The sequence below is a fragment of the Oncorhynchus nerka genome, linkage group LG13 (assembly GCF_034236695.1).
Source record: "Oncorhynchus nerka isolate Pitt River linkage group LG13, Oner_Uvic_2.0, whole genome shotgun sequence".
NCBI classification, from domain to species: Eukaryota; Metazoa; Chordata; class Actinopteri; order Salmoniformes; family Salmonidae; genus Oncorhynchus; species Oncorhynchus nerka.
In genome coordinates this window covers 43481876-43494842 of record NC_088408.1, presented here as the reverse complement: position 1 = coordinate 43494842, position 12967 = coordinate 43481876, and the positions used below count along the sequence as shown (strand labels likewise).

Genomic DNA, 12967 nt, shown 5'->3' with positions numbered 1-12967 from the left:
TACAAACTCAGGGCCTAAACGGCTGCCCGTGGATAAGCCCGTGGAGTTCTGTTCACGCGCTAAATCATCACAGAAGATATACAGCCCTATAGTTCCTTGAATTAAGCAACAATAAAAGTTATTGGACAGTATAATCTCATAAACGGTTGAGCAAAAGCAAACAATGCCGTTTGAATTTTTGCCCTAGCGCTACACAGCTGATTATCTTGCAGTCTCTCTATCTCTCCGTCGATCTCTCTTGCAGTGTCTCTGTCTCTCTGACATGGTCAGAGATGCTGTCTTGTGGCACAATGTTGCCATTGATCGGCACTCGGTTGCTTTGTCAATTTCATTAAAAACAACCGCGGATTCCTTCCAGCCTGCATCACAGCCCAGACTTTTCATTTGGTAACCTGGGTGGTGAGTGAGAGAGAGAAAGAGAAATGGAGAGAGGGAAAGAAAGAAAGAAAGCTGGATCTTTCTTCCCAGGCCAAAACTGGATTAAGCTAGTCTAATTGAAGATGAGAGGATATAGTAGATATGTAACACTGGTCCAAGGTAGGAAATAAAATCTCCCTTCTCTGATGCTCACACCTTCCCAGAGCCCACCACCACCACCTTCAACCCCCTTTACCTCTCCTTCCTCACCCCCTCTTCCCCACTCATTTTACCACAGCTCCCCCCAAATCTCACATGGGTCACACTGTCCCGCATTGTCAACACTTTCAACACCTTTTGAAATTAGCTGTCTTGCCAACACTGAACCAAGTGGCTTTCTCTCTGCCTCTCTCTCACTCTCTTTATTTCTCTTTTGCTCTCTTTCTCTGTCTCGGTTCAGGTTCAGCTTCAGTAACTGATAAACCTTCGACTGCGGCTCAGCGGAGAACCAGAGCACGAAGCTCAACCCTGCAATCATACATCTCTCACCCAGTATGGGAGGTTCTCGCAAGGCAGGGGGTTTGTGGATAATCCCTGTAGAAAAGGGCTGCCCTGGGTGAACACTCTCACTGCCTTGCTGAGATATGTCACCTTACAGATGTAGCTATCTGCTGGACTCATGCCTATAGATCAAAAGGCTCTGATACACCATATCTGTGAGCTGGTGTGGTGGTTTAGTCACCATATGGTTTCATCTTAACTAGATAAAAGTAGATATCATGTTTTTATCACTCTCTCTACTGTCTATGTCTATCTCCATCTCATCAAGCACCATATTCCAGTGGGTCCAGCAGGGGTCTTTCAACTGTCTGCATGTTTCAAACCCCTTGCAGGTATTAGAACATCTGCCAATGATAATAATAGAAGTCACATCAGGTTTGATCAAACCACGCTCAGAAATGTAATTCTTTCAAATGGTACGCCAAGATTGAATCCTACAAAAATATATCTTCACAAACACTTGATAAGGACACTCATTCGCTACACTTTTTATTTTATTTTTTTATTTAATTTAACTAGGCAAGTCAGTTAAGAACAAATTCTTATTTTCAATGATGGCCTAGGAACAGTGGGTTAACTGCCTGTTCAGGGGCAGAACGACAGATTTGTACCTTGTCAGCTCGGGGATATGAACTTGCAGCCTTTCGGTTCCTAGTCCAACCCTCTAACCACTACGCTACCCTGCCGCCCCATGATTAAAGCTTGCTGTAGATAAACAATCTACAGAGGAAAGATGAATATATAAACAAATCACAATGACAAGACATCTCCTATGAGGCTATTTTTATTCAACCTTTATTTAACTAGGCAAGTCAGTTAAGAAGAAAATTGTATTTTACAATGACGGCCTACCCCGGACAAACCCGGATGACGCTGGGCCAATTGTGCACTGCCCTGTGGGACTTCCAATCACAGCTGGTTGTGATACAGCCCAGGATCGAACCAGGGTCTATAGTGACGCCGTTAGCACTGAGATGCAGTGCCTTAGACTGCTGTGCCACTCGGAAGCCCAACTACAGATGGGGTTCCTTAGATTTATATATTAAACCTATTGCCTTGGATTGCATAAAGGTACAAATCTGTGGTTCTACCCCTGAGCAAGGTAGTTAACCCACTGTTCACCGGGCGCCAAAGACGTGGATGTCGATTTAGGCAGCCCCCCGCACCTCTCCGATTCAGAGTGTTTGGGATAAATGCAGAAGACACATTTCAGTTGAATACATTCAGTTGGACAACTGACTAGGTATCCCCCTTTCCTTTCCATAAAGCATATCATTCCCTTATAATAGATAAAGTTCTCTCAATAGCCCTGTGAGGGACAGCACTCTGTGCCCCCCACAGGGGCTTCCGCCACTGAAAATAACAGTGATGTAAAATATTTTTACTTAAGTAGTTTTTTGGGGTACTTTTACTTTACTATTTACATTTTTGACTACTTTTACTTCACTACATTCCTAAAGAAAATATTGCACGTTTTATTCCATACATTTTTCACTGGCAACCCAAAGTGCTAGTTTTGAATGCTTAGCAGAAAAGAAAAATAGTGAAATTTACGCACTTATCAAGAGAACACTACGTCATCCCTACTGCGTATGTTCTGGCGCACTCACTAAACACAAATGCATCTTTTGTAACTAATGTCTGAGTGTTGGAGTGCGCCCCTGGCTATTCTTACATTTTAAAAACAAGAAAATAGTGCTGTCTGCTTTGCTTAAAATAAGGAATTTCAAATGATTTATACTTTTACTTTTGATACTTAATTAAGAATATTTTTAGAATTACATTTACTTTTGATATTTAAGTATATTTAAAACAAAATACTTTTAGACTTTTACTCAAGTAGTATTTTACTGGCTGACTTTTACTTGAGTAACTTTCTATTAAGGTATCTATACTTTTACTCTGGTATGACAATTGGGTAATTTTTACACCACTGGAAAATACACTATGGTCACACACACACTCAGAGACAAAGACCAAACAGTCAGAGAAACACACACACTTCACAGCTCCCTCAGTCCCGTCTCCCCAAATGGAGAAGTGTCAGATTGGCTAGGCAGTAAAACAATGTCTGCCTCAACTCAACACTAAGGCATTTGGTCTTTTAGTGCACAGGATGCACGTAAAGACAAAAAGATGCCTCACTGCATTTTTGCCTTTGTCCCCTAACTTGGTATGCTTATTCATGCATTTAAAGGAGCATAGGGCATTGAAGGTCTTTAACGTTCAATGCAAAGCTTAGCGGAACTCTTCCCACAGACAAAACCTTCAGGAGGTCATAGTGGGGACTGTGAGGATTATCGTCACTGTAACGGCCGTTGGTGGAAGAAGGTGAGGACCAAAGCGCTGCGTTATACGTGTTCGTCATTTTAATAATGGAACTGAACACTGATTAACAAAACAACAAAGAGAACAACCGAAACAGTTCTGTCTGGTGCAGATACAAAAACAGAAAGCAACTACCCACAAAACCCATGTGGGCAAGAGCTACCTAAATATGGTTCTCAATCAGAGACAACGACAGACAGGTGTCCCTGATTGAGAACCATACCCGGCCAAAAACAAAGAACTACAAAAACATAGAAAAAGGACATAGAATGCCCACCCTAGTCACACCCTGGCCTAACCAAAATAGAGAATAAAAGGCCTCTCTATGGCCAGGGCGTGACAGTCACTCTCGACTGTCGTACATTCTATGCAAGCTGCATCACGTTGAGAAACCCTGTTTAAGTCATTAAGAGTGAGTACTGTCAACATTGGTAAGTGGTAAAAGGGGTATGGTAAAGTCTGCACCCATTCATGAGAAGAAGCTTCCTTTTGGCAGTGTGTGTTGTTTGAAGTGTAGATTGGGAGCAGGTGGAGCTGGGTGTTTTAACTCTTAGGAGAAGGAGTGAACGGATGGAGTTTTAGTGCCAACTGTAACTCTCGACTCCCACGCCATGAAGACACACAGGCACATTGAACATACACACACACCACCATTCACACACGATACACACTCGCTTCACACATCTAGTTCCATTAATCAAAGTGGACGTTCACACCTAGCGCACTAACCACGACTTCAGTCAGTGCCTCCAAGATCCCCTATCATCACACCTTCTCTTTATGGCAGTCATTTTGAAAAGTAGCAAAATGTGTTGCCAGTCTTTAAAAATGTATCCAAAATACAACCAAGTGTCTGGAGCTAAAGCTTACATTCAACTATTTCAATATGTTAAAAATATCTTAGAGTTGGCCCCTTTTCTTCTTTCTCTTACATTTTAACAAGACTTGCGAAGCTGAAACCAGGTGATAGCTTTTTCCTCCAGGCACTCAATTTTGGAACGGCCGACAGATGTGACTGTGTTTTTGAAAAGACAAATATCAAAGAACCCTTTCTGCTCTATCAGCAAAATTGGTTACAAGAGCCTGTAGCTCGTAAAAAATGGAGGGGGGGCTGAAAAGGATCAAACCACTGTGCATTGCAGAAGGAGAAGTCAGCTCGGCTCTCGCCAAGTGACTCTCGGCAGAGTAATGACCATGGCATGCTCATAAAGTGTGTTCGTCTTCTCCCCCGAGCGCCCCCGACCTACATGTGAATAGCACATTGGCCCTGAACTGCTAGCTGGCGTCGAGTGATGCTCAAGCACACTTCAGCGCTATTGGCTTGTCTGTTTGTATCCCTGCACGAGTGTTTATGTGTGTCGACAGGCATGAGTGGCTGTGCATGCATATTTCCCTGTACAATAAATACAATACAATAAAATCACCTCTTGCTTCCTTTTTCATCCTTAATTCCATTTTTATTCAAACAAGCATGGCCCAAAAGGTTTGATTTTGTTTGGGAAGCCAATTGTTACTGAATAAAAAGACTGGCTTGGTTAAGATGCAGTGACTTCCTTGTTTCGAACCGACAGAAGGTCAAAAGGCGTAGGTCCTCAGTTGCAGCAGAAGAAAACACACTGGGGCCTAACAGAGCCACATTCAGCAAGCAAATGTTGTGGAACGATGCAGATAGAAATGTCACGAAATAAAGACGACACGATTCCTTATTCTAGACGTCAGATTGGAAAGTTTGTTCTACATAACATTTTCAATCAGACTGTTCTACAGCGTTGTTCCCTGCTGAACGCACCCCCCATTCTAACCCAACCGAGTTGTCACACATGGTCATTTCAGCTGCGCTTTATGGACGTCCGATGTGGAAGGGGCCTATAAAATACCTACTTTGATGGAAGTTAACATTATGTATAGCATTTCACCAGAATTTTGAAACTCATTAATATGGTTCCAGTTGGATGGAAACTATTTTTTTAAACGAAAGCAGACTAAGGGGTCAAGTGGTAACACACCCACCCTGCACGCACATACCCACACTCCCTTTAGGTCACACATTTTCGGTTGAAAAACTTTTATAGTCCACTTGAAAGGGAAAAACCTCAGAGAAAGCACCTTCTGACTTTGACAGTGACTAAAGAGGTAAAGGAGTGGCGCTACTACCCTAACGCCAGCTGCCATCATGTGACTTTGTTTAGGTGGCTTGAGCTGTCTCTGTTGGCCTCGGCAGTTGGCACTGTGATATAAGACACGGCCCTAAAGCCGTGCCACAGCCACCCATCTCGCTCTCTCCAGGCGGAGTGCAAGTCCCCTCTCTCTCTCTCTCTCTCTCACTCTCACTTTCTCTCTTCTTCTCATTCTCTTTCTTTCAATCCCCATCTTTTTTTGTCTCCCTCTTCTCCCTCGTTCCGCTCGGCTGGCTGTAGACAGCACCAGTGGGAATTTGGCAGTGGGCAGGCCCAGACACATTTGCTCCTCACGCTCTCAGGAGCGGGTGTCAAAGACCTTCTATTCGATAAGACCCTTCATCAGCTGAAGGACAGCCCTTTAGAGGAAGAAAGGGGATCTCTGTAAGCACACACACACACACACGAAGGTCTGCAACCAACCACTTATACGTTAATTAGCCAGCCATTCACTTCACAGCACAATAAATCCACCCAGAATATTCTGTCCTTATGGCATCCAAAATGTAGGCTTTACAGTAACCCTAATAGACCCACTGTCCATATTGTCCATCCAAAAAGGTCACCTAGTTTTATTCTATGACATAGAAGTTCCTGGTGTGCAAATGTTGTATATGGATATGTGAGCAAACGTTGATGTGCTACGTGACCGTAACATCAGCATTCACATCCCACTGGGCACACACTGACTGAAACAATGTTGAACCAATGTGGAATAGATGTTGAATTGACGTCTGTTCCCAGTGGGATGTGACCATTCACATAAGCACTCCTGAGTCCCATAGCATCAATAAGCCTGTCAGCTCTCTCTCTCTCGCTGCACAGCCACAGCCCCCCACCAACCAAACCCCGTCTGAGCGCCTTACGCCAATCTGAACCAAAGACACTGAACATCTGTTCAACATGGCCTCTCCTTAGCATGTGACCTTCAACTCAATGGGGCCCTATCTAACCTATACCGTGCCAGAGTGTGGAAGATGCCACTGTTTTCCAGTTGTCATTCTTCTCTTATGGAGGATTTGACAGTTGTAAAGTCACAATTGATTCACAATTCCAGGCTGAATCGTGATTTGACAATTGTGTGAATAATTTGGATTATAATGATGGAATCATAACATTGTAGTTTTACAATGATTATACTACTATTATAAGTATCATCATCACCACTATCATTCCTAATATTATTGCCTTAGATTATAAGCGCTCAATTACTCTAAAATCCAACAAATTTGGATTCAATTGTTTACTTAATTATATTGCTTTAATTTTAACAAAAGTTCATATTATTCTTGATGGAGAAAAAAATGTACATGGAAAAATATACCTACACAATTATTTGTTATGCATTAATAATACTCTAACAACAGAATACTGTATTTTTAATCATGGCCAAACTCTACATGAAAAGAACATGTTCAATAAACAAAATTAGATGGTAAAATAGGCTACAACTATAATTCACGGAATGGAAAACAGAGACCATAACCTTATATTAATAAACCGTAATGCTATCAATTTATGAAAACCAAAGACTTCATAAATAAACTAGGCTTTTTGTAATCAATCATTCTATACTAAAAATTGAAATTATTCAAATATATTTTCACCCATGTAATTCAAAAAGTCAAAAATCATGCAAAATGTAAAAGCCTTATATGCGCTCATCGCCATCGCGCTGTCTCGCTCTCTCAGAGTGGCCTACGTGGCAATTAGATTGGCACACTCATCCCCTCTATCCGCCAGACCATTTGATTCCAACCGCCTGTTAAGAAATTGCCTTAATTGGTGCACTTCAACGTTTCATCCTGTGGACTACTCTGCAATAAAGACCTGCCCTCCAATAGATTGTAAGGCCAGGGATATTCAACTGGTCAAAAGTCGCAGCCATTTGGTTCACAGACAATAGGAAGGAAGCCAATCTCTTGCATCACTCTATTGATTATCCGGTTAAAGGCCTAAGCAGCGCGGTTGTCCTAAATCAATATAGCCACATCGATTGCGACACTCTGGCTGTAGGAAAGTTTAAATAATTAATACTTTCAATAGTTCACCAAAGCATGCAACCCAAGAGGCATTTTCTTAGGCCACCATGGCCTAAAACAGTTTTTTCAAAGTATTAACGCAAAGTCAAAAACGTATTGATAATACATAAAATTATGATATTATTAGCATAGGCTATACATATAAATAAGCTATTTTATAATTAGTGTTATAATTATTTAAAAAATATATATTACAAACTGCATAAATTATTTAAAACATCTAAAGCATTCAATTAAATCCACTGTACTTTTTAGCCCTGTTATTCTCATTTTGTTTTGGTCAGTATTTCGTTTAGGTCTAATAAAGTCTATCTTTAACAACAACAACAATAAGCAGTGGACAAGAATCTACATTCTGTCGATTCTGTCATATTCAGTAGTGCCCCAGCAAGGTCTCACTATTGAAAGTGCTAGTTGCGGCTTATTGTGAACTGTTTTACAAATTCTGCCGTCCAATTTCCCCCTCGGCCCCTAAGAGGGTTTGGTTATAACAGTTGTTAACCTTAGTACTAATAATGTATTTTGTCCATTCAATAATGCCCATTATAATCCCTAACGACGTTTGATGAGCATTTGCCTTTGAATGCATTGGCCTATGTAACATGGATTCTCCGAGGTGGGCGCTCAGAAATGGATCTCTCTGGACGCACTACAGGGTCAGTAAAAAGTTTACAAAAATCCTAGTTCATTCAAACAGAATAGCATATTCTAAAAAAAAGCTGGGTAAGGCTTCCCTTATTTAACACAGAACAAGTGTGCCGAACAAAATGGGTCAAGCAATAATAATGATGATGAAGAGCCTTCCAGGCAAGTTGAAGAGAGAAGGATTAAACCTGGCTGAGAGAGAGAGAGAGAGAGAGAGAGAGAGAGAGAGAGAGAGAGAGAGAGAGAGAGAGAGAGAGAGAGAGAGAGAGAGACTTTTAATTGATTTGAGAGAGAGAGTGAGAGATTCGCCAACTGCAAATTAAGGAAAGGAAATTAGGCATGCAGAGGTGTGATCTTGGGCCCAGCATAAAAGCACAAGCTGGTGCGTACGAGGCTCGCCGCCGATTGAAGCACACCACAACCAAATATAAATAGCAACGCTTCGAGACAGAACGATTATGCCATGGGCACGGGCTAAATATGGTGAAAAACTCATCAAAGCAAATAATCAGCACTTTAGTTGGGGGAAATCCATACAAAATAAACTTGATACGGTTTGCACCTGTAGGCCAATCTACAAACGTGCAAGCAGTGACAATGGTAAATCAAGCCAGTCCCAGTCAATTGCACGGCTTTCAAAACACTGGTGCTGTGAGGTTAGCTTATGCACTGCCTGGGAATTCATGAACTGATGAGGGAGGGTGGGCTAATGGAAAAACGAAGTTCAACGTGCTTGAATTGAAAATGATTATCCTTTCCCTAGAAAAACAATAGGCTGCAAAGTGAAGGATGGGACCTATAAGTGAAATTAAATAAGCGTCAAAGTGGGTAAACGCGGTTCCAGATTGCCTGCGAATCGTGATAGATGTTGTTGTGTGTGCTGTGTGCACCGCTAACATATCTGCTTCTGCCTCTATCTTAAACCTCTATCATAAACATAATTTACAATGGGGAAAGAGATTAACGAATCCCCCAGTGCACTAAAATGTCATCGGGACAATTTATGTCTCCGATGGAGCGCCGAGAAAACCGATAGCCACAGTGCTTCATTCAAACAACTCCCGGTTGTTGGCCACTTTATCTATGTAGCCATGTACAGTACAGTAGGCCTCCTGAGGCTTTAACAAGATGAGACTTTGGCTTTGTTTTCAAAGTATTTCAAGTACAACATTTCAAACAACTACAAACAACATTAACTTGAAGTCTAGGGCATTTTAAAGCCAACCATAGTGCGTAAAAACGCCCAATAGGCCTAGAATACTATGGCTAATTTTTGCTAAACAAAAGCTTAAGCAGAAAGTCACAAGGTCACACTATGATGTTTAGGCGTAGTTCATGTGTCCAGGATTAGGTCACACAATAGACCTATGGGGGTATCAAATTATTTAATTAATCAGGAATATGTTTCATGAATAATTTAACATATTCAACGGAATCGTGAACGTGGATGCTGAGCGTACGAGAAAACATGACCTATAATGCAAAAAAACTAAAGGTGTTTTCTTTTCAATAGGTTATAGGAAAAGTATTCTCCAAAGCAGTGCAATGTTACTTTTAACCTGTCCCTTGTTAGTAGCTGTTGTAAATTGGGTAAAATAGGGTCATTCTCTCGTTTATAGTTCCTGGTCAGACCAGACGCTCGGTGTGGTCGTGTATTGTTCCCCGGGCGGTCGCTTCTCCCGAAATCCCCATATACTATGCTCCCTCTCAGAAAAGTCTCCAGCGCATGTCATAAATCACCTGCCCATGTTAAACGCTTAGCTAAGCCCCGAACCAGGTCAGCGAAGAGAAATGTATTGGAGCACTTATGGTGGAAATAGGTTGTTCTAACGAAATACATCAACTTCAGCCAAAAAAAGGACTATTTGCATTGCCCCCCTCTTTTACACCACTGCTACTCTCTGTTGTTACCATCTATGCATAGTCACTTGAATAACGTTACCTACATGTACATATTACCTCAACTAACCGGTGCCCCGCCCGCATATTGACTCTGTACCGGTACCCCCTGGTATATAGTCTCACTATTGTTATTTTACTGTTGTTCTTTAATTACTTGTTACTTTATCTCTTATTCTTATTCGTATCTGTATTTTTTTTTTAACTGCATTGTTGGTTAGGGGCTCGTAAGTAAGCATTTCACAGTAAGGTGTGTATTCGGCGCATGTGACTAATACAATTTGATTTGAACATTTGATTTCAAAAGCTGCACCCATAATTTCGGTGCCGTTATATACCCTGACACACCACTCAACATGAGTGCCTCCCACTAGGCATATCTTGAATGCTACCTCGTATCAGTGTACTAACAGGCCTAATATAGTCTACATAGGCTAGGTGAATATGTGGATTTCAGTGCACATACCAACCAATTCATAATTTACCGCTTCTTTTTGACATGAGTTGGTCTATAGTCTACTTTATGCAGAATGATTGCGGGCACCAATGAAACAACAAAGTTTATCAGATAAGCCGTGTAGGCCTACATTATTTTGACCCGCGCTATAGCCTACTTCACTTTACCACAACTTCAAAGGCCGACTTTGAATACAACAGAACAACCGATTGTTTAAAACACTGTCTAAATATGATAATGTTATAATCCCGCACAATTATAATGTCATGTTATATTACGCTCTGAAATTGGGTCAAGGCTCGCTCGTAATCAAATAATCCCAAGAATCATAAAACAGTGCATGCTATTCGGTTTCTCTCTCAAGTATAATCGAAGTTCAACACCGTAGAAAGCTTATCTTATCAGTGTAAATTCAAAGGAGTTGAAAATGTATTGATAAGTCATGAAAGTAGACAAGAAAGCTGTGGGAGAGCGCCATTTAGTAAAAACGGTGGCACACTGTCCTACTTTTCTAGTGGCAACAGTAACACAAGCCAGCAATAGCCTACTAGCTGTAGGCCCATTCAAACCCACTGTGTGCCAGATCTGTTTCCCCATTCTACACCAATGAATAAATGGTCCACTGTTAGACAATAAAACGCTTTTTGTTTTCATGTTTGCTGCTTGACAGAAAAAGTGTACTACTTTCGCTAAAATTGCTCTACATATTAACGAATGAAATTTAAATATATTTCACAGTAATCGTGTAGACAAATACTGTATTATCCCAATTTACAATGACTCAAACGCTTGGCTTGCAATGAATCATAATTCAATAGCAAATATAGCTACATTTAGGCTACACCTTGATGTAATGGTTTGAAAGCCAAAATCTGCTAAAAACTTAATTACTTTATAGGATTCTTTTCAAACTGATCCACTATTTTATGCAATGATGAACCTTCCAGAATACATTTTAGTGTCTGGGGCACCAATTGCGCTGCAGACCCGCGGAGCTGCAACCTACATAGAGCTCCGACTCCCTGTTGAGATATAGGCTAGTGTTGCGCTAATTTCCTTAGGGTAAGAATGAAAAGGCAAGCATCAAGAAGAATGAATGATCTTAAGCGGAAAAATACACAACCATCCTTGAAATGATACGACTGTTGAGCATTACAAATGTGTATTGAAAATCAGCTATCAATGGTAAGGCACTTGGGGTTGTTTGGGGTTGTCTGCTGTTGCGCCAAGCTATCTGTGGGAGCGAGTTCATATCTGTTCAAAATGTTCTCTCAGAGCCTGATAAAAATAAATCGTTTAAAATGCTAAAATATAAATAAGAGAGCTATAGCTCGACGAGGGATACACTTGTGTTACTCTGCTTCGGCTACTACCAATGCGCACTGCTGTAGCCCATTGGCGGACCTCATGAGAGTTTCGGCGTTAAAACCCAGGGCGAACAGGGTCTTAACGAAAATCCAAAAACCAGTAGCCAATAATAAACCACAAAAAAATACGAATGTGTCTTACCTTCAACAGCTGACGCCATGGCAAGCAAGAGGCTGCATAAACCCAGAAAGTAATCCATTGTCATAAAGCGGTCAGTCCGGACATGAAATAAACCAAGGGGAGAGCGGGAGGGAGGAATACAATCCGGTGTTCCGAAGCTCCACGCACCCAGTCTAACCGCGTCTGGCACCCAAACCCAGAGTTACCTCATTAAAACCAACAAGACAAATATCAATATGAAGGAGGTATGAGAAGCTTTGTGCAATCTAGGAGCCCTCTCCTTTTCAATAATTTTTAATGGGTTTATGCAAGAAACGGGAAAGGGCAAACGTTGTCCAAACCGTAAACTTCGCATTTGGCAATCCCAACAACCATTCAGTAAATATCCCCGATGATGTTTGCTATTATGATTACGCAGGGAAATGTAAATCCGTTTCACGGGGTCCGTCGGGAATAATCCAAATACTTTTTGAAGTCAAGACGTTTGATATTTCCACACTTCTTGTATTAATACCATAATGCAGTCCAGCTATGTCTGTAGTTTAGCCTACCCGTTTATACGATAAAGTGTTATTCCCGAAAAAAAATATCCTTGGTAGTAGTAATATTGTAGTAATGTCCCTGAGCGAATTATCGGCGTGGCTGGAGAAAGCTTATGCTCCGCTCGATGTGTGCATTGGAATTGAGCACGATCGTGCAGAAACAAGGGAAGAGTGAACGAGAGAGAGAGAGACCGGGAGAGAGAGACCGGGAGCATAGGAGGAGGGGTTAAAGCAGCTGTCAGTCTCTTATACGGTCACACCCCCACAACCAGCTTGTTAAACTGATGCTCCAGGGCCACTGCCTTTCTCGGGAATCCCAGATCAGGCGTTTCAGCGCGGACAGAGCGCCCCCTGCGGGATACTCATGTTATAGTGGTCGATTTAATGCAACACTACGGAGTTTCTGCTTATTTTCTTTTTGATAAAATAATTTTCAGCTATTGCAGCAATTATGTGTCTAAAACAGAGTCG

At 41.5% G+C, this 12967-nt stretch overlaps 1 protein-coding gene across 1 annotated transcript in view; it reads right to left on the bottom strand.

Moving 5' to 3' along the window:
- LOC115139552 (ephrin type-B receptor 3-like) overlaps positions 1-12663 on the bottom strand; it is a 104015-nt gene extending 91352 nt beyond the window's left edge. The window contains 1 exon segment of the mRNA XM_029677076.2: positions 11976-12663. Within this exon segment, the coding sequence (XP_029532936.2) occupies positions 11976-12039 (64 nt within the window). The 5' untranslated portion in view covers positions 12040-12663.
- Between the last annotated feature and the right edge of the window lie 304 nt (positions 12664-12967).